A 21,173-nucleotide genomic window follows, 5' to 3' on the forward strand; every position below is an offset into this window, starting at 1 on the left:
AGGAATGGTGTGGGGTGAGGGGGCAGGGGTGGGCATTGGGGGTGTGTGTGTCACTAGGCCACCCTTTGGGGTGGAGGAGAGGCTGGCATGCCTGCTGCAGGGGGCTGGGAGGGCAGCCCCAGAGATCTCTGCTTAACCTTCTTCCCCTCAGCTGTCCTGAGCCACGACTGTTCTAACTTGGGAGGATGCACCTGCATGAACAGCTGAAAGCGGCTCTCCTTGCGCTGCTTGGTCTTGATGAGTCCCAGGGCTATGGACTGGTAGGAGCAGAACTGGGCGGCCACCTGCTGGAGCTCCTCCCGGGCGGGGCCATCAAACTGCGCCATAAAAGACATGGCCGCCATAAAAGACATGGCCCAGGTGTCACACCCCTGCCCCCCACACCCTCCCTCTGCCACTCCTGCAGCTGTGGCAAGGGGGACCCATCTCCTCCAAGCCTACCCGAGCCAGCATGAGGTCGCCGATCTCTCTGATAATAGGGCCCTCCTCTCGGAGCTTCCTCATGGCCTCACACCAGGAATCTGGGACAAAGAGAGAAGAGACTCAGAGGCCAGGGGTGGAGCTGCAGAGCCGGACACTCTGTGACCCGGAGAGAAGGGTCCTGGCAACTGAGCCAGGGGGCTAGCTTGGGAGCCACTCTGCTTCTAGGGGAAGTTGAGTGCTGGTTTCAGGTTATACATCAAGCTTTCTGGCAGAGAGGGTTGTGGGCTCAGGGAGGCCTTGGGGTGAGGGGCCAGAGACCTGAAGGCTGGGGGTGAAGGTGGGGGCGTGGGGAGGGAGGGATGGGGCCAGGCTGGGAGGCCCCTCACTGTGGATCTCTATGAGCTCAGGCAGGTTGGGGAAGAGCCGGGCCAGCTCCTCCCGAGGCATCAGGTTCTCCTTCTTCATCCGCTGGTAGAAGATAAGGTCCAGTACCCGGAGCGTGCGCAGATGGGAAGCCTCTGTCACAAACAGCTCTGAGCAGAGTGGTCACAGAGTGGGAGCAAGACAAAAAAAAAAAAAAAAAAAAAGAGGTCAGCAGGTATCCAAAGTGACGACCGCTTCACTTTTGAGGCCACCGAGCACTGGTGTCAGATGGTATGGCAATGTCCCCGATCCCAAGGGCAGGAATGGTGACCCAGCCTGTCCCTGTCCCTGGGTGCTGCCCGACTCACTGCCCACCCGTCAGAGGCACGTGGCCTCACCATTGATGACCTCCTGCCGGTCGATCTCCCTCTGGCTCAGGCCGGCCACCACGTCCTTGCCCACCGTGTGCTGCCAGTTCTGGGTGTCAGGCTCGGGCTCTAGGTCAGACAGCTGACCCAAGTCATCCTCCAGGAGGTGAGGGAGGAGGGTGTCAGTGCAGAAGCCCAGGCTGGGGGACTCAATGCTCCTGGGGGAGAAGGCGCAGCTTCACGAGGAGGAGGGACTCACACGGGGGTTCTGTCCCTCTGTTTCCTGTGTACCGCGCCGTTTGTCCCGAGCCCGTGGAAAACCAGTGGCCGTGAGGAGGAGACACGCACCCACCCAGTCACTCAGGGATGGGAGCGTGGCTGGGCTGTCACTCACCTGCGGCCCATTTTGGGGGTGAAGGGAGGGGTTGGGTTCTCCAGAGACCTGTGGAGAGAGGTCAGTTCTCAGTGCCGTCGCACCCACCCCGCTGGGCCAAGCCTAGCCCCTGACTGCCCGAGCCCTGCCCACCTGGTGGAGAGGCTGGAGGCAGAGGAGGAGGCGGACTGATGGAGGCGGGCCGCCTCCGCAGCTGCATCCATGTCCACGTCGCTGCGAGAGCGGGGCACATTCTCTGCCTTCCGAGACCGCTTCATCTCCTCCCGACCCTTCAAGCTCTCAGAACGGCCCAAGCGAATCTCTGAGCGGGAGCTGGGGAAGTAGAAGAAGACACCCTGGGGCCTCACGTCCCCGACAGCTTTTATCGGCTGCCCTGACTTGGGGTGCCTGTGGCCTCCTGCAGGGCCCAAACTTCTCAGTGACAACTCCCACAGCTGCCCTACCATCTCCTGCCTCTCCTCCTCCCTGTGACCCACAGGAAGGTGAAATCTGGGATCAACAGATCAGATGCCAAAGACCCCAAACACTCCAGGAAAGCTTTGGACACCAGAGGCCCTTACCAGGGACTACCAGGTCCCTGGCTCTGCTCTGGGCCGTGTGGTGGCCAGTCCCTCTTGCCCTCTGCTGGAGCAGGTCAGCTCCCACCATGGACTCTGCTGGAGGCAGAACTCTCCTTTTATAGGATTTTCTCCAGGGAGCTATAGGTGTTACCCTCACACACCCATCCAGGCCTCCTCACAGGCCTGGCAGAGAGTCTACCTGCTGCCAGGCTCTTGCCCTTCCAAGCTGTGGTGTAGATTCTCCCATTCTTAACTTGTAGTACACTTCTTAGCTTCCACTCCCTTCCTGGGGGCAGGCTGGCTCGGGAGGGCCTGTCTACAGACTGGCAGGAACCTGCCTGCGGCCTGCCATGTTTGGCCATCAAGTGTCTCTGGGACTTGAGGTGCCGATGGCTGAGTGTTGCTCCTTTCTGCATCCTGCAGTGCATGAGGCCTGTGACAGCTGGCATCTCTGAGCCCTGGCTGCCCCAGGATGGTGCCTCCCTGCGCGGCCCTGCTGGGTTGGTTCTTGCTGATACTATCACTGATCTACATCCTGCCCTGCATCTAGGACCACAGGCGGCCTGGAGAGCATGCAGGGTGCTTAAAAGCACAGCAGGATTTCAGCGAAGGAGCCAAGCATCTCATTCTGCATTTATAACGGTTCTCTGAACTGCCAAGGACTCACATGGAGCTGCCCCTGGGGTCCTGAGGGTTAGAAGCCACGCTGCCAGCTGATCCCCTCAGAATACCCTGAGGTCTGCTAGAACGCCTCCAACTGAGCCTGCTAACAGCACTTTCACCAGTGCCCCACAGTGGGCCACCTGAGCACTGGGACAAGCCACCTAGCGAGGCTCTTGGAGCGGCAGAGCTGAGTGCTTCCCTTCCCAAACCCCTAAGTGAGTAACACTCCTCCCCATGAGTGGGGGACACACCCACCTCTGGCCCCTAGTCCCTAAAATACCACCTTCTGGAACTAAGGTGTGCCTTCTATCTGCTGGCCTCTGCCCCCCTGTGCTGCTGAGATTGCCAGTGAGCTGGCCATGGGCCAGGGCAAAGGCTGCCACTGACAGGGGATTGAGAGCCTATTGAGTGAGTGTCTTAGGGCAGTTATAACCTAGCAACTTTAAGACCACAAGTTTGCAAAAGGCCTCAAGTTATCCTCGAAATATTGTTTTTCGGTCTATATAACTTCATTTGACACATCTTTAACTCAGGTTTCTATGTTTAATTCATTCACTAATATCAGAGCTCAAGCTCTCAGCTCAGGACAAATTTAGCTTTCCTCTTCCCTTAAATTTTTGTCAGTTCTCCCCACAGCAGTCTTTCCACATGGCCGAAGCTTACAGAGGCTTACTGCAACAAGAGGCACCCCGTGTATGCACAGAACGGCAGACTCATGGTGTGACGATGGTTTCACAGGTAAAACGGTGTGACTACCCAGGCTGCTACCTGGAGGCCGGGAACACCCCTGCGCTGTGGCTCAGGCCTGGTTGCATGCGCGTTATTTCTGCACATGCAGGACCACATGAACTACATACAGCTCGAGGGTGACTGAGGGAATGCATACGGACCTTTCTGACCAGGGGTGGTTTTCGCTAAGTGCTGGCTAGAGGATTTGAAACAGGACATGTCTGCTGTCACACCACAGTCAAGAGTAAGTCCAATGCCAGAGAAGGGGTCTCATTAGAACCTGGCCAGAGATGGAGGCATGCAAGATGCCACAGTGTGCAGCCCCCTTCTTGTTTTCGAGAGGGAAGAACGGTTTGCTTTGAGGCTGCAGAACCCAGTCTCTAGCTCTCCTCCTCGTGTCCACAACCATCTCTGTGTGACCTCCCTATCTCCCAGGATCTCCCCTGGCCACCCCGCCCCAGTCTTCTCCAGCTTGTCACCTAGGGTGGAGTAGCTGCTCTATTACACTATCTAGCTCATTTCTGGTTCTCGGGACAGAGGCTGCAGAGTAGTCCGGGGATCCAGAGGAAATGTTAAGGGGAAGCAGTCCCTGGGCTGGGAGGTCAGGGGCCCAGCTCTGCCTTTTGCTGGCCTGACCACCAATACAGCACATCTCTTCCTAAAGATCTCCAGGCGGGAAGGTGGTGGGAAGAGTTGTGAGTTCTGCGGTGGGAACCTTATGGTGCAGTGGAGTCGGTGAAGCAGCTGGGATTAACCCAGGCTCCCCTCCTTGGGAAGGTGGCTAGTGCCTCCCCCTCCCCCCACCACCCCCAGTCTGTTACCTGTCACTTTCCAGCAGGTCCTCAGGAAAACTTCCTGTGGAGAGCCGCTGCGTCCCAGGCTCTGGGGCATCATATGGCTGGTTGTTCTCAAAGTGCTGAATGATGTTCCTCACGTTGCCTGGTTTGACTGGAAGCAGAAAGACAATGAAGGCTACTCTGCTTTCTGTTCAGGGATGGTGTCCCAGGACCCTCGCTCCCATCTAGGCCAGAAGACAGAGCGATGAGCAAGCACGGATGACAGCACCACTGGGCTAAGAACCAAGAGACGAGGTCCTGGTCCTCTAGACTAGCTCCTGGGTTTCTCCCACTAATCTGCAGGGAGGCATGGGCAGCCACTCCCTCTCTCACATGTTTCTTGTTCAAAGAAACAGGAGAGCAGGTAAGAAAGAGACTCATGAGATGTCCCACAGAGGGTCTGCAGAGGGGTTCTCCTCCTCAGACACAGTGAGCTCAGCTCCAGTGACCTCAGGACAGGAGCCTGGCTCCAGGGCTGATCTGCGTGAGGCCAACAGCAGAGCAAGGAGGGTCGGGGAGGCGGGTGAGGCCCTGGTCTCACCCACACTAACCAGGGTCCCACCTATGAAAACTTCTAAGTCTCCCTAAATAGCTAAACTCAGGGGACGCCTGGGTGGCTCAGTGGCTGAGCATGTGCCTTTGGCTCAGAGTGTGATCCTGGAGTCCCAAGATCGAGTCCCACGTCAGGCTCCCTGCATGGAACCTGTTTCTCCCGCTGCCTATGTCTCTGCCTCTCTCATGAATAAATAAATAAAATCTTTTAAACAAATAAATAAATGAAAATAAAAAATAAATAGCTAAACTCATGTTTCGTAAAAAAGCATCCAGGGCAGAGTAAGCAGAACAACTAAATATCCCTTAGGTGGGCAGTGGGGGTCACAGTTTTCCAGAACTGCGTAAGAGGTGGCTGTGAGGATGAATTAGGAGAAGGGGCTGTTACCGTTGCCCCCACTCTGGAGACCAGGGCCATCTGCTCTGTCCCAGAAGCCTGAGTAATGCTGCTGGGTGATGGCATGGGGCTTGGGAGCACCCTGTGACAGGCGGGCCCTGGCTGAGCCCACTGCTTCCTGTCCCCCAATGGTGGGCCACTTGTTCTGGGTGTATAGCTATACCCGTGATGAGGGACAGTTCAGGGGGCTGATGTTAACTAAGGGTAACAGGGAAAAACAGGCAGGAAGGAGCACAATTTTTTAGAACAAGCATTTTTTCACTGATGTCCTTTGTTCTCCTTCTTCTGTTTTCTGGATGACAGTGAAACGAAAGAGAAGTAAACTCCATGTTATTAACAATCAGGTTTGGTCACTGCTAATTGGGAGTGACAGCTGATGACCTGAAATGGGCCAGCCCCCAGTGCTGAGGCATCTACCTGAGGGGGAATGGTGGTCTTCACATGTGTATACAGACTTTTCTGATGTTCCGGGAACTGGAGAACACCAAAGCTAACCATTAAACTACCATGGGAAGCTCTACTGGGCAGAGCTGGGGGCCCCTCACCCTGTACGAGCAGCTCAGTGGGGCTGCTGACTCTTGGGCAGGGTGGATGGGAGAAGGTGTGTGGACATAATTAAGGGCCTGGGAGTCAAGGCCATTCTTTTATTTTTCGTTTTATAGACCTTTTATCAGAATTAAAAAATTTTTCTTGTTTAAAATAGCATAATAAGGATCCCTGGGTGGCGCAGCGGTTTGGCGCCTGCCTTTGGCCCAGGGCGCGATCATGGAGACCCGGGATCAAATCCCATGTTGGGCTCCCAGTGCATGGAGCCTGCTTCTCCATCTGCCTATGTCTCTGTCTCTCTCTGTGTGACTATCATAAATAAATAAAAATTAAAAAATAAATAAAATAACATAATAGATCTAGGAAATTTAAACCTTCGAAATAATTTTGAACATCATTATTTTTAAATGCCACTTAACATAAAATGACTCTAGTGACCGGACAGTTTGTCGATAGCATCCCATACTCTGTAAACAGGTTCCTTGTAGGACCCAAACAATGAGTCACATGCCTGTATTTGTGGGGGCAGGCCTCACTGACAGGACCTTGGTTCACCTGCCAGGAGGCACTCAGCCTTGTGGGGGGGGGGGGGGGCATTCTCTCTAACTGCTGCAGGTATGCGGTGCGGGGAGGTGCCTTGCCCCAGGGCTTAAGCAGAGCAGGTGAAACAAGAAAAGGCCCCAAGAACTGTTAAGAGACCTGCTGTCTACTAAAGAAAGCCGTGTAACCCTCAAAAATGAGAACTTCTGTTATTATTTCAACTGAAATAAAGATTTGAGGAGCTTGTGTGGGATGTGGCCTCACATGTGCACCTGGAGCTCTGGACTTTTGGAGCCCATTCCCCGAGACGTGAGGGAGGGCCGTGTCCCAGGGCACCTGGAGCGGCAGGGGGTACACGGAACACAGGGGTTGGACGGACGAAGGGGTGGACAAGGACGGAAGGAGAGACTTGAGAGATGGAAACTCAAAGCTAAAGCAAAGAAAAACCCACAAAAATGATCCTTTTACCTTCCACAGGGGACAAGGGAATATGAAATGCTAAAAGAAAACAAACAAAAACAAAAGTAAACCATGAAAAGTCAAATTAATGTTTTAAGAGTCAAAACAAAACTTATACCAAGCTGGAAAATGAAAAAGTAGAGACCAAGCTCAGGTCTGATTGAGGAAAGTCCCACCCTCACCCCCAACCCAGGCAGCAATGTCAGGAAAGGTCACTAGCTCACCTTGAGGCCTGCCCTTCCCAGATTCCTGAGACTCATACTGAGGTCTGAGGATTTTGACTGGGAGGCCAGCGGCAATTTCCAGACCAATGACAGAGCCGGGAAGACACATGACTGGCTCACCCAAGTTCCAGGCACACGACAGCATCAGGGGAGTCTCTGCACCTCAAACCTGCTGCCATCCTATCTGCCTGGAGTCTCGAGACTTTTGTCCCTGAGACTTCCCAATGAGGGTCCCCACGTGCTCCCAGCAGAGATGACGCCCGCCGATGAGGGTAAAGCTCACGTTTACTGCCAGCAGAGCAGTGTTGCCAGGTGGGGCAAGGAGAGGGGATTCATCTGTGTGGCTATGCAGTAGCTACAACAGGCCCCGAGTTCCTAGACTAAAGCCCAGGGACCAGCACAGGGCCCAGCCCGGTTTCCTGGTCCCCTGGCCCTCCCTGGAGCCAGCACACAGCATGATGAGGGGACAGAGGGGACCACAAGCAGCACAGACAAGACGTGGACTATGGGCACGTGGCTGCTGGGAGATCAGAAGGCCCTCTGCTGATGTGCCAGTCACCCCTGCCCAAGGCCGCGAATCCCTGTACTCACTGCTCTGCGACGAGCTTTTGGGCTTCCCAATGTACTTGAGGATCGGGTTCCGCCTCTTGTCCTCCAAGGCATCCTTGTCTTTTTTGGAGTTGCTACTCTGCTGAGACAGATTTGCCGAAATTGGGGAAGGCCCAATCCCCAGCCTTGGCCCCTGGCCCCATGACTCGCCCCCAACAACTAACTGGGAGAAGCACGGGTGCTTCTGGCCCAGGTTTGCACTTGTCTGTGGGTTCTCACGGGCGCCCCATGCACAGGCAGCAGGGGGGCAAGTGCAGTGATGGGGAGGGCTTTCCCAGGTTGCCCTCTGTAGACCGCTGCACCAGAAGATACTTTCTGAGTAGCTCTGTCACCTTCTTGGTCTTTGGGAAGAAGGGCAGCCACTTGTCCTTGTCAGGTGCAGCCTGGGCCTTTTCAGCCAGGCTGGAAGACCGCGCGTCTCGGACACGGAGCCCGGCATGGTTCATGTAGGTATTGAGGGCGAAGTCCATGGGGGCGCTGGGAGACAGAGGCAGGCGTGGGAATCAGAACGCTTGGGCTGCCCCTGCCAACAGTCCAAGGGCCAGAGCCCTGCTTCCAACATCCAGGTGGTGAAGGACAGTCTGGGGTCGGGGTATTCAGGAGGCCTGGGTTTTCACATGGGGCACAGCCAGAGCTGCCTGAAAGTCTGGACTAGTGGAACTCCCAGGACAAACCTCATGCCTTCTCTAAGCAGAGCTCTTCCCAAATAAGAAGAGCGGTCAGCGGGGGACTTGTGAGTTCCCTACAATGTAAGCCAACAAGCCCTGGGCAGGCCTGGAAGACCGGCTGAGGCCCGTGGAGGATGCCCTCCGTCATCCATGCTGGGGAGGCGGCAGAGAAAAGGGGGGAGATGCCAGCCTGGCTCTGCCTTCGCCACCCTTGCACCCAGGTATGGGGAGGTGGGAGGAAGAGAGAGAGATGGAGAGAAAGAGAGGGAGGGAGGGAGAGAGATAGCCACCATGTGCCACACAGGAAACCATCCAGGGCCTGTGTCTGGAAGCACCTCTCTCTGGCTCTCAATCCTGCACTTGTGGTTTCAAGGCAGCCAAGGTTTTGGCTGTGGCCCCCTCTACTCTGAAACAGACCTCTAGCCCACTGCCTCCCCTTCTGCTTAAGCACGTCCATGCTCACTTGCACGCTGGCTGCATACAGGCTGCAAAAAACCCTCAACGCATGCCTGAGAGCAGAGGTGCTGAACCCCAGCTTCCCTCTGCAGGGACTCCTGGGAAGCTCATCCTGTTACCATAACTTTCTGCAGTGGCTTAAGAGAAAGCAGTAGGGAAGGGGAGACATGGAGCTAATTCAGGTAGCGACAAGGCATCTGCCTATGGGCGCATGGGGGTGATGGTAGACCCTTGCTCCGGGCAGTGGTCCCCGAGCAGCTGCGGCCTGGACCTCACGACCCCTGCTGTGACCTGGGGCTACCCTCAGACGGTGACCCCCGATGCCTGGGGCACTCCTGTGCCCAGAAGATGGCAAGCACTCCGCACGCTCACTCACCTTCTGTCCTCCTCATACTTGGACCTGGAACAAAAGAAAAGAGGTGACTCATGCTGAAAGGCACAGGTATGTCTGCTGTGCAGACACGAAAGATGGGGGCCAGAGGGGGAGGGAGGCCAGACCTCGACTCTTGGGTCTTAGTTCCAAGCTAGCGTGGGGCCTAGGAGGGGAGAGGCCTCACTCCCTCGGGGGCCTCAGCACAGCGACAGTGACATCCTTCTGGCTAAAAGGAGGGAGGGGGCAAACACAGCCGCTGAAGGATTATGGAGTAAGGGGTTTGTACTGTGCCCAGCTGAAGGGCTGGAGGACAGATGCGGTTGCACCCTGAGACCAGGTCCAGAGAAACCCATTTACAAGGCAAATGGTAACAGCAACTAACGGTGGAGGATCCAGTATGGGCCCGGTGCTGCCCAAAGATATTTACATTCATCGAGTTCTCAAAGTAACACACAGGTAGGTGCTAGATCTCTGTGGAGGAGACTGAAGCTTCACTGCTTCACCCCATCACAAGCGGGTTGAAGCAGTGACACCGCGTGACTCTTCGCTGTTAGGATCCCAAAATAAACGCAGCCAGGTTTTGCACTCATCCCTGGAGCAGTCGGGTAAACAGGCCCAGAAAGGCCCAGGGCCTGGCTGAAGGCCGGGTGGGTTGTTTCCAGGAATACACTCACTGTGTGCTCTCATCTGCAGCCCACTCTCTGGTCTGCTGTCACATGTGTACCTGCGGCTGCGTCCCCAAGCCTCGAGGGTGAGGTCAGGTTGAACACATCCAGAGCGGAGTCCAGACTAGCTATCCTGAACTGCCCTGCACATGGCCATCGGTCTCGGCTGATGGCACCTTGTCCTTCTGGTGGTTCAGGTACAAAGCGTGGAGTCTTCCCCAACTTTTCTCTCTCCCACAACCTACACTCAGTTTTTAGGAAATGCCTGTTTGCGCGACCGTCAAGATACACCTGGGACTGACCACTTTTCACCACATCCCCTGTCCCTGCTCTGGTCCAAGCCTCTACCACATGGGTTCCTGTGTGACCCCTCATCTGGGACTCTCCCTTGCTCCCACCAGCTTCCACTCACAGCCAAGCCCCACTCACGCTCCCTATTCTCAGAGAGTGAAACCCAGGGTCCGCCTGACTGTCCCCGGCTCTGTGGCTGCCCTCCTGTTACCTGATGCCAGCACCTGCCTCCTCAGTGGCCTCTGGCCCTCCAGCTCTCTGCTCCCCGTACATGCCAAGCATGCACCTACTTTGCCTGGTCTCTTCCCCTGCCTGGGATGCTCGTCCCCCAGATGTCTTCAAGGGTAACGGCCTCACATTCTTGGGTTGCTCAGATGTTACTTTCTGGTGCAGCTCGCCCTGACCCCCTATTTAAAACTGCCACCCCCAGGCTCTGGTGCTCCTGAGCCCTTCCTTCCACCTGCTCTTTCCCCTCATTTTGAACATGTTATAGAACCTGCTTGTTTATTAAACACGGCTTTCTCTTCCCGCTATGACATCAACACCATAGAAACTGGTGTTCAGCTAATGTACCTCAGGAGCCTCGAGCAGACTCTGAAAATGCTGCTGAATGGCAGTGCTGACAGAGGCCGTGGAGACCGTCTTACCCAGGATTTGTAGCTGAGACCAGGGTCATGCGCTATGTAAACCTGACATGAGCTCAAAAAGTCACATGGTGGCCCTGAAGTTGGGACTGGGGAGGCACTGCCATCGGGTCAGACGTTCTTTACTCAGGTGGGCCAATCTTCAGATGCAATTAGAAATGGTCCACCCTCCTGCTGGCCAGTTTGTCTGCCTCTTGAAGGCAGCACCTGCTGGAGACCCAGAGTGTGGCCCACCTGCCGGATCCATGTGACATCCAGGCCGGAGGCAGGGCGATCAGAAGAGGCCCAGAGGGAAGCCACCGGCCTCACCTGGGAGGCAGCGGGAGAGCCGGGCTCCCTCATCCTTCAGGGGGAGGAGGATCAGGCATTGGTGGGGAGAGGTCGACAAACAGACCCACAACATACTGGCATCCGTTCCACATGTCTGGGGGCGTGTGGGGCAGGCACTCACAGGATGTCCCCCAGCGCAGCCAGCTGCTTCTCAGCCACATGGCGTTCTCGGAGAGGGTCCCCGTCCAGGTCCAGCAGATCATTCTCACCGTACAGACTGCCCAGCCCCAGGGTGCGCTTTGTTCTAAGCCAGACAAAGAAACAAATGTACACAGATGCCCGGCAGGTACCCAAGGAGATGAGGAACGCGCACCCACACAAGGCACCCATCATGGGGGACGGATGGGCGAGGAGCCAGAGGGAGGGGTGGGGGCCCAGCAACCTGTAGTCCTGGATCTGCTCCTGGATCTCAGGCATGGCCGCCTCCTGGGCTTCATGGAGGGCAGCGCGAATATCCTCACTGCCGCGCAGACGCAAGTCTGGTGGGAACCCAGGGAAGATGAAAATAGGGTGTCAGGAGCAGGGGCTCGTGCCTGCTGAGGCCCTGTGGCCCGGAGGGAGGCTGGCTCTCTGCCCTCCCATTAGCCAAGGGAGGTGGAGGCCTGGACCCACCAGGTCACTCCTGAATCCAAGCCTGGAGCCCTGTCATCCAGGTCCCAAAGCAAGAACAAAACACCTGGACATCCTAGGCTCCATGATGTGGAACATTAAAGTCCCGTCATCAGATGTGCCAAGGGCTGCCCTCCGACGGCACTGTGCCAACCTGTCCTTGGTGTTGCCAGGCCAGTGCACAGGCTAAGGAGGGCAGGTACTTCACATGACCCTGGACGGAGTCTGTCCTGTCCCTGAGGCAGAATTGCAGGGTCACATGGTCAAGTACAAGACCCGGGAGCAGCTCTGTTCACCCTCTGGCCGTGGGACACCTACATTCTTGAAAGCTGCCTGGGACCCTGGCTCGTCAGGTGGATGGCCTCTTATGCTGCCTTCCCCTCAGTTCTCCTAGTCACGACGTGAGAGCGAGACGGGAACGGAGCAACCACCTAGCCAGCGGGGTCCTCACTGGGTCAGCTGACACCAGGACTGGTGAGGAAATTACAGAAACACAAATGCTCCATCCAGAGCCCAATCCCGAGGTGGGATGGATCAAGTCCCTGGTTTCTGGATTTTTCAGAGTTCCCCAAGGGATACTGATGAGCGACCAGGCTTGGGAATCCCTCTAGTCTAACTGCCCCTTCATCCAGATGGCCTCGCTGGGCCCAGGAAGGTACTGGGGACGGCTGGCAGAAACGAGCTCAAGTGCAACAGGGTCACGTCTTTCTGGGACACGCTCCCCAGGTGGGGCCTGTCCCCAGGTGCTTGTCTGTCAGCCACCATGAGGCTTAAGGCGCTTGGGAGGAACTGCCCCCGCTCCCCGATCCTAGAGAAGGGGTGCCCAAGGATGGGCTACGTGCACTCTGTGCTCTGGAGCCCTTGGGGCCCAGGACAAGACTAACTAGCCCATAAGCCAACTTACCAATTTCAGCTTGCAACATCTCTGGGACCTTTACTCTCAGTGGCTAGAAGAGAGAAGGGGGAATGGTGAGGCCCACAGCCCAGGGCTTGCGGGAGACCTCAGCCCGCTGCCAGGAGGGCCCCCAATACCCTCGTCTCCTTCCCTACCCCGCATCCTGTCTTCTCTTCCCCTGTGAGTCTGCACATGAGGTTCCATTTTGAGAAATAAACTCTAGAGCTATGGGGCCAGTGGGCCATCTTCTGGGGCAGCTGTGCAAGTTCCCCACTGGTGCCGACTCAGCAGCAATGAAGAAAACTTTACTGTGTCCTCAGGTCGCCGAGTTACCTCAGGGAGCACAGAGCTCGAGGACCAGACTGCGGGGACAGGCTGGGTTCACAGCCCCAAGGCACAGGCAGCTGCTGTCACCCCTCCTCCAGACCTACTTGAGGGGATAGGCACCAAATTCCGAGGAACACACTTTGGTCCTCAATCTCAATCTTGAGAGCTTACATCTTGGAACTGAAAGACTCGAGTCATTTGGGAATTAGCATAGCTGGTCTGACAGGCCTACAACGTGCTGCCCTGTCCACACGCACAGCCCACCTTTGCCCGCATGCTCCGGGCCTCCTCCCTACAAACCCCACTCTTGGCAGTACCCCAAGTCCAGTGAAGTATCAGGGCCCTGGCTCCTCTTGGCTCACTGATCTCAACCCCCATCAGGTGGCCTCTGGGCCTCTGCTGCTTTGTCCCCAGATGGGCGGGCAGGGAAGGTTGGGGGGAAGCAGCACTGATCCAGGGGACAGGCCATGTGCCTTCTACCTTGCCACACATGGAACAAATGGGTCAGGTAAGGAGCTCAGGGTTGAGAGCAGTCCTGTGAACAGGACCCAGGAGCCCTCAGCTCTCAGCTCCAACTTCTCAAGACCCTGTCTCTGTCCGGCCTCAATGTGTGGCTTCCTTTTCCCTCTGCTCCCATGTGGCCCTAAGAGACAGAAACACTGTAATTCAATCCACGGCTGCCTTACCGCATTCTTCTCCAGGAAAATATTCCAGATGTCTTTTCCTAAGCCTCGGGAATCCTTGGGGTTTGTCTGCTGATAAACCTCTGCGCACAAGTAAAATAGCTAGGAGGAAAGAAAATGGTAAAATAGCTAGGAGGAAAGAAAATGGCAGGGATTCTCATGCCCCCTACTCCAGGACTGATTCTGGCCCTGGAACGATGGGTGAGGCCTGGAGACATACATGACCCTTCTTTGGAGAGATGCCGGGGCTCCTGGTGGGTGCAGCCTTGTGATGTGCTGAGAACCAAGAGCACAGGACAGCCCCCCCACTGGAAATCCTACAGCTCAATGAATGCGGCCACACCAAGGCTGAGAGGCCCTGGTGTGGGTGCCGAGCCCTAGTCCCTCAGCTCCCAGCACGGTACCCCTGGACCCTGTGCTCCCTCCGCACTTGCTTTGCCTCCTACTCATTTGTGTCTTGTTCTCTAAGGGTTTCTGTTTTACTCTCTGTCACGTGCCTGGTCTTCACTCAGGTGCTCAGTGTTGACTGTGGCTCCCAATGGTGGTCACCCCCGTCCAACTCTTCTGAGCACGGAGCAGATTGAGAGAAGCTGTGGAGGTCACTGGTCCTCAGCCCCATCCCTGGGCACTGTCTCCAACACCCTGTCATCACCTTTGTCACCTTGCCCCTCTGCTAAGCCTCCACATGGTCACGTTGTGTACCTGCAACTCCAACTCTAGAAAGACCATGTGCTCTAAGCGGACTGAGCACAATGGCAGCTCCCCTGGCCTCCCCATGCAGGGGACGCGGCTGGTGTGTACAGTCCTGCCTGCCTAAACACCTTCCGTGTTTTGTCTGTCCCTGGGCTGCCTGCCAGTGCCCGCAATGGTCAAGACGGATGCTTCTGACTCACCAGCGGACTGGGGTCTGCCTGAGAGAAGATATAGCGCAGGAAAACACCCAGGTGAGCTGGCCGTGCCTTCAGCTTCTCAAGGTCTTGGAACACGATGTCGCTCTGGAAGGCAGAAGGACAGGGGTGGCTGGAGTGCACGGAGGTGGGGCACAGCAGCACGCCCTGCTGCAGCTTGGCCCCCATGGCCCCTGCTGCCGGGGCTCACAGGCTGTGGCACCCACCCTACGCCCCCTCACGGCTAGGGCGGTTCTAACTGCTTCTATTCAACAACAGCTGGCGTGACCATGACGAAAGGAGAAAACCAGGAAACCGTTACCTCGTTGTTGAAATAACCCGGGTCGTAGTCTTCCTCTGGGCCAATGATTAAAGGCTTTGGGCTCTGGTCTGTGCCCTGGTGAGAGTTCAGGGGTGGGGGTAAGGTTAGGGGACAGGCGTCCAAGCCCTCCACGACACCCATGTGCCACAGCATAGCACCGGCAAGGAGGGCCACATGGGTCTGGTGGACGCTAGCATCTCCTCACCTCCCCCAAATCTCAGAGGACAGAACCACGATTTCCACTTGCAAAAGTCAAGTGCTCATGGGCAGGGCCGCTGCAGTGCATGTGCACGGGGATGGGAAGCAACAGAAGGCGCGTTCTTCCTGTTTGCGAAAGTTCGGGTGACTGCAGGCTTGGGGCTTTGCTGGCCCCTCGGCAGCCACGCCGCACCCACTACAGCGTCTACTAGGGCCTGTGGTCACACAGGCTAGGTCTTTGTGACAGGACAGCTGGAGGCCCACATCTGCCTCCTCAAGCAAAGCAGATGGAGTGGATCTCTCCCCATGGCGGGCTGCTCAGGGGTCTGTGGTAGATCTCCATGACCCGTCTCAAACCCACGCTTCTCAGCTTGGCTTTCTTCCTCACACCAGTTCTACCAAGAGACTAACCCTAACTGGTGTGCCACTGACATCAGGTACAATGAGAGCATTCATACCGCACAGGCCTTTCAGATGCTTCCCTGGATAAGCTTTTCTCCCCACTACGTTTTCCACTCAACATGTTTGACCTCATTTCCAGGGATTCCCCGAGAACGGCCTGCTCTGGAGCCTCCCTGGATCACGCTTGCCCACAGGATGTCCTCCCGCCCCACTCGCTCAAGTGGCTTCTCCTGACAGCGTCTCCCGGGTGCTCCGCACTCATCCTGTGCTCCTGGGTATTTACAGACTCGTCACTCAGAATGATGGAGTCACAGAACCTGAGGCCCAGGACGTCTGTCAGAGATCAGAGTCTGGCACTCACTCGCAAGCGGAAACGTGAGGCCCACAGAGAGTCAACGCAAAGGTAGGCCACAGCCTGGGCCTCCTCATCTCCCACTGGGAGACGCTGGACGGCCGCTCCTGGCTCTGCTTGGCCCCCTGGGTGAAACATGAAAACACCAGAATTTGTTTGTTGTGAGGGGGGAGGATTTTGTTTAAAGTCTTTACAAATATGCAGTTTTTCTCACTACAGAAGCAGAAGATGCTCATTATTGAAAACAATCAGACATTGTACAGTTATGCAACAGAAAGTTTGAGTTCCCAAAGGTTCCATTGCCACCACTGAGAGTGGCCTGTCACCACAGCCCTGCCCTGATCAGCACAGATTACGATTCGGGATTGGAGGCCGTGCTAGAGCTGCTCCTATGGTTCAAAGATAACAACTAAAACAGTTGTCAGAAGGAAGACAGGACTCCATGACAGAGTCCTTCTCACCTGCTCCCGTCGGCCACCTGAGGGGGGCCTCGCTGCAGAGCAGGATGTGCACAGGGCAGGACCATGCAGCAGCCCAGGGAGGGCGTAGGGGGAGGCAGCTCGTGTGCTCAGGAGAACACGCTCTTGCATGGTGCCATGATCAAGCAGAGTCCTGGCATGGCCCGTCTGCTGTGGCTTTCTCTCACCAAGTGAATTCAATGCCCACCTCCTCTCTGGGTGGGGAGACGTAAAGAGGCTTTTCCTCAGGGGTCCAGCCTGGCAGCTGGTACCCTGCCACCATGTGTCTTAGTACACATTGGATCCCTACCTTTTCTCCTGCAGACCCAAATTGAACTCACCTCTGCCTCTCAGATGAAATCAAAGCACTAAATAGTGTGTGATGCTGGTTTTAATTCAGGACCACGGCAGAGTTCAAATAACGTAAGCTTTATGGAGTTTGGTTTAAAAAAGTACCGAGTAACGTTACAGAGTCAGTACAAGGATATAGGAGAAGCCACCATGGTGGTGGCTGCTGAATGCTAAGAAACACTGTACAAAATTAGGAGCTCTTGCTGTATTGCTCAGTGGCCTAGCTTCTGGCTCACCACTGACAGGCAATCTCCTTGATGGCCCAGGCTGCAAGCTCTGTGCCCTGAGCCAGAAGTGCTCCCCCTTCTCCCATCCCCCCAGATCAGGTCTAGCTTTGTGGGCAGTGGCTTCCACATCAGGTTTTCAGGACCTGGGGGCTCCAGGGCACCGCCCCTGAGGGTGGACTAGACTAGGCCCCATCCTGGGGTAGCTGAGCTTTTATTTGGTGCCTATATTAGTGTGTAAATAAGATTTTGTGCAAGAAAATAGATTTTGCTAAAGCAAAGAGAAAACTGAACATGAGCATTCTGGAGTCACGTAACCAGCCTATCTGCCGCTCACACAAACCCTGTTCTCGATGTCCCTTCCCTATGGATGTGTTGTGTCCTCATGCAGAGCCTGCAATAGCCTTTTGTTCCCAAACCCCTTCCTGCCACATTCTCCTTTCACTTTCATTCTCCAGGGAAAAGTTTCCTTCAAGGGGGTTCAGCTGGAGTCTTCAAAGCCGGGCCCTTGTAACCTGGTTCTCAAGGAGGGAGGGAGAACTGCAGGGAGCTCTTGACCCTCACCCGCTCACTGGTGCTGGGCCCTGGTGCATCCGAGCCCTGCCGCTGGTGGTGCTGGGCCACCCTGGCCATGATGACAGGCGAGGTTCGGGGACTGTCCAGCCCAGGGTCCGACAGTGCTGAGTTCCGATTCATCAGTGCCTAGAGGAATAGAGAGCCCATTCAGAAACACCCTCAGCTGGTCTGGAGATGCCCACACCCCAGGGCACCTACCCAGTACCTACCTTGTGCCTGCCACTATGCAGAGCCCTTGGCTGTGTGGCACCTGCTTGGGCTCACGATGGCCCTGAGGTAGATACCGCTACTCCTCCCACTCTTCACACCGGGAAAGGATGATTTGCAGGGGACCCAGTGATGGGGTCCTTCCCTGGACTTGATCCTGGCACCTAAGCCTGGCCCACAGCCTTCCCCTCGAAGCCAGGTCACCTCCCAGATGCCCAGCCCTCAGGACACATCAACTATGAATTAAGACCCTCTGTCTCTTCTTGGTGTCTTTCCCACAGATGGATCATTGCACATATGTTCACCGTCCTCCCACAGACAGCAGCAGTGAGGAAATGCAATTCCAACTATAATTTAAAATTAGGGTTTATGGGACACCTGGGTGGCTCAGTGGTTGAGCATCTGCCTTTGGCTCAGGGCATGATCCCGGGATTTGGGATTGAATCCCACACTGGGCTCCCTGCATGGAGCCTGCTTCTCCCTCTGTCTATGTCTCTGCCTCTCTGCCTCTCATGAATAAATCTTTTTTTTTAAAAAAAGTAGAAAAAAAAATAAAATTAGGGTTTAGTGGCACCTGGATAGCTCAGCGGTTAAGTATCTGCCTTCAGCTCAGCTCATGATCCTGGGGTCCCGGGACCACGCCCTTTATTAGGCTCCCTCCTCAGTGTGGAGACTGCTTCTCCCTCTCCTCCCCACCTGCGTGCGCTTCCTCTTGCTACCTCTCTCTTTCAAATAAATAAATTAAATGAAAAAATAAGAGTTTAAGTGTGTTAATTAGCCTGGCTGAACAGATATTTTGCTGACAGCGTTATTACTTCTTCCAACCACTTGTACTTTGCAAGTTTATATATGCAGACAGACAATAGCTAAGAGGAAATGTGGGGCTAAAACCTGAAATGTTTTGACCACTCCAGAAAAGATGAGCTGTTAGAGATCTGTGACAGACCTAGAGAGGCTGTCACTCTGATTCAGCTGGCTCATCGCATCTCAGATGGTGTGGCCGCAGCCAGGAAGCCCTGCATGTGCGGCCAGGTCACCGTTTCCCATGACTGAGGCTCGCTACTGTTCATACACTGCTCTCCCCGTGACTGTTTACAGAACAGAGCTGTGATAATACAGGTGCTGGGTCTGACGGTCCTGTGCGCAGGGCACACATGAAACCCCTTTTGGACCCAGATAGGAGTGATTAAAACCCTTGGGAACCGGGATGCAACCATGGTTTCAGCCGGGGCTGGCCCTTGTGGACACTCACCTCACTGAGGGAGGGGAGGCGTTCCGTCCCAGAGTCCAAGCCACTGTCCCCCTCCTGGGAATCCAGAGAGAGTCGGCCTGGGAAGGAAAGAGTTTACAGGGGAGGGGGGCTGCAGCCTGGAGGCCTGAGTGGGACAGGAAAGCGAAGCTGCCATCCTCCCTCCTCTCCTGATTGCCCTCAGGTCAGATACTCCACACCTGGCTTTCGCCTCCCTGTAGGCCTGTGTTCTGGCCACATCACTTCCTAGAGACACCACATCACCTCCTAGAGACGCCACGGCTCCATGTCACCACGAGTCTGACCTTCAACCCACACCCACCACTCTTCTAGCCTGACTCACTTCTTATCACAAGAGCATGCCAGGGGCTGGGGGGCAAGGTAGGGTCTGGATCCTTGTCCTCCTAGAACCGCCCTGGTACTTAGCAGTAGGTGCGATGGCTATGCTGTCATGATGACAGCAGAAGCTGCCCCCTCCCTGTGTGTGGACATGCTTTGTCTCCCCAGCCTAATCCCTAGAGAGCCAGGGCTAGTCTGTCTTTCCTGAATCTGCCTTATGGGGACAACAAGTGAGGACCGTGGGTTGGAGACATGGGGTGAGGGGATACTTACCTTCTGATGCTCTCTGGCTGGTGTCACTGTATAGGGTGGGTATGTCCTAAAAAAGAAAAAGTCCCAAGGGTGGGCTTGGTCTACAAAGCTCTCCCTCCTTGGTACCTCCTGTAGTCAGCTCTTCCCTCTGTCTCAGCAGATAATATCTGCTGCCATTAGTGCCTTTTTCTGCTCCACTGCCTTAAAAATGCCCAGAAGGAGGAGCTACTGCTTCGTTGGTCATTGGAGACGGAAACCCCTAATGGTGGAGAGGGAGCTTTGCCCTTAGGGGAAGTCTCGGAAGTCATGGATTTATCCCCCCAGACCCCACAGCACTCTCGGCCTTGGGGGGCTGAACACAGAAGGAGCTTCCCATCAAGGAGTGCAAAGAACTCCAGCCAGACACTGAGGGGAGGGGAGGGCCCGCCTCTAGTGGCTTCAGGGCTTGGAGGACCACCTGCCTGCATGCTTTTCTGGGTCTCACTTAGGCTTTTGGCAGCTCCAAGGTAGGTACTCTGAGGCCTGTGTGACCAGTGAGGAAACAGGAGTCCAGAGACGGTGCATGACTTGCCCAAGTTGCACAGTGGGAGAACTGGAGCCCGGCTGGCGCTCAGACCCGCAGCTCTCGGTGGGGGGTTCTGGACTCTCTGCCCTGTGGGGCACAGGAGTGCAGCAGCAGGGGCAAACACGTACGGCCTAGGACGGGGGCACACTTCGCCTCTGACCATAACCCCACTGGCCAGGTCCTGCTGGGATTTCCAATTCACAAACGAAGACCCTGGGACTTCCAGGGGGACCTAACCTGCCCGAGAGTCTCACAGCTGGTGAGCTCAGGACCTGAGCTATCAACCATGTGACATGGGTGTGCCCTTCAGAAAACAGAACAGTTTAAATTCAATTAGCCTGTGGTTCCTAGACATTTTGATCTGGATGTTCTAAAAAAGTAGATAGGGGATCCCTGGGTCAGTGGTTTAGCACCTGCCTTTGGCCCAGGGCACGGTCCTGGAGTCCCTGATCAGGTCCTACATCGGGCTCCCTGCATGGAGCTTGCTTCTCCCTCTGCCTGTCTCTCTGTCTCTCTGTGTCTCTCATGAATAAATAAAATCTTAAAAAAAAAAAAAGAGGGCAGCCCCGGTGGTTCAGCAGTTTAGTGCCGCCTTCAGCCCAGGGCCTGATCCTGGAGACCCAGGATCAAGTCCCATGTCGGGCTCCCTGTATGGAGACTGCTTCTCCCTCTGCCTGTGTCTCTGTCTCTCTCTCTCTCTGCCTCTGAATAAATAAATAAAATCTTGAAAGAAAAAAAAAAAAGAAAGTAGATAATCCTCCAAGAACCTCTGTTGGCTTTGGGAACTATTATTCTTGGAAACTGCACAGTTTCTGGAGAGTTCCTTACTTGCCCCAAGGACTGAGGCCCGATGGAGTTGGAGCAGCACACTAGGAACAAGGTCCTTGAGCAGACCAGGTAAAGACGTCTCCTCTCTGGGGTTTCCCATAGAGAGGTCCCTGCTGCTACAGACCACCCTCCACGGCGGGGATCTGATGCTCTGGCTGATGTGGAAGCGCCTGCAGTCTTTGAGGAGACCCACTGTCCGCAGAACACGCAGCCAAGTAAGATCGGTGCGGGAATAGGCACACCACCCGCAGGGAACAGATAATGAGGAGACTAAAGCCAACAGTCCGATTGAATTTATATGTATTTTTTTCCACCGCTGCAGCAGGCTCTAGGAGGGCAAGAAAGGGCCCCCCCAGCCG

At 55.5% G+C, this 21,173-nt stretch overlaps 1 protein-coding gene across 28 annotated transcripts in view; it reads right to left on the reverse strand.

The window, feature by feature from the left end:
• The window catches only part of ARHGEF11 (Rho guanine nucleotide exchange factor 11), an 86,914-nt gene that overhangs the window by 8,949 nt on the left and 56,792 nt on the right, over positions 1-21,173 (reverse strand). For 10 of the 28 annotated variants that reach the window (XM_072732558.1, XM_025997358.2, XM_025997366.2 and 7 more), the window contains 20 exons: positions 19,443-19,488; positions 18,834-18,910; positions 17,363-17,500; positions 14,814-14,888; positions 14,498-14,599; positions 13,608-13,706; positions 12,604-12,646; positions 11,473-11,569; positions 11,212-11,334; positions 9,164-9,187; positions 7,996-8,140; positions 7,646-7,745; positions 6,840-6,869; positions 4,322-4,448; positions 1,681-1,860; positions 1,549-1,596; positions 1,185-1,372; positions 810-956; positions 442-521; positions 192-317 (listed from right to left, as the gene is read on the reverse strand). In XM_072732558.1, the coding sequence (XP_072588659.1) occupies positions 192-317; positions 442-521; positions 810-956; positions 1,185-1,372; positions 1,549-1,596; positions 1,681-1,860; positions 4,322-4,448; positions 6,840-6,869; positions 7,646-7,745; positions 7,996-8,140; positions 9,164-9,187; positions 11,212-11,334; positions 11,473-11,569; positions 12,604-12,646; positions 13,608-13,706; positions 14,498-14,599; positions 14,814-14,888; positions 17,363-17,500; positions 18,834-18,910; positions 19,443-19,488 (1,995 nt within the window). The remainder of the gene's footprint in view (positions 1-191; positions 318-441; positions 522-809; positions 957-1,184; positions 1,373-1,548; positions 1,597-1,680; positions 1,861-4,321; positions 4,449-6,839; positions 6,870-7,645; positions 7,746-7,995; positions 8,141-9,163; positions 9,188-11,211; positions 11,335-11,472; positions 11,570-12,603; positions 12,647-13,607; positions 13,707-14,497; positions 14,600-14,813; positions 14,889-17,362; positions 17,501-18,833; positions 18,911-19,442; positions 19,489-21,173) is intronic. The other 18 variants (XM_072732554.1, XM_072732551.1, XM_072732548.1 and 15 more) reach the window with 3 other exon arrangements.

The sequence above is a fragment of the Vulpes vulpes genome, chromosome 13, assembly GCF_048418805.1.
Source record: "Vulpes vulpes isolate BD-2025 chromosome 13, VulVul3, whole genome shotgun sequence".
Taxonomy (NCBI): domain Eukaryota; kingdom Metazoa; phylum Chordata; class Mammalia; order Carnivora; family Canidae; genus Vulpes; species Vulpes vulpes.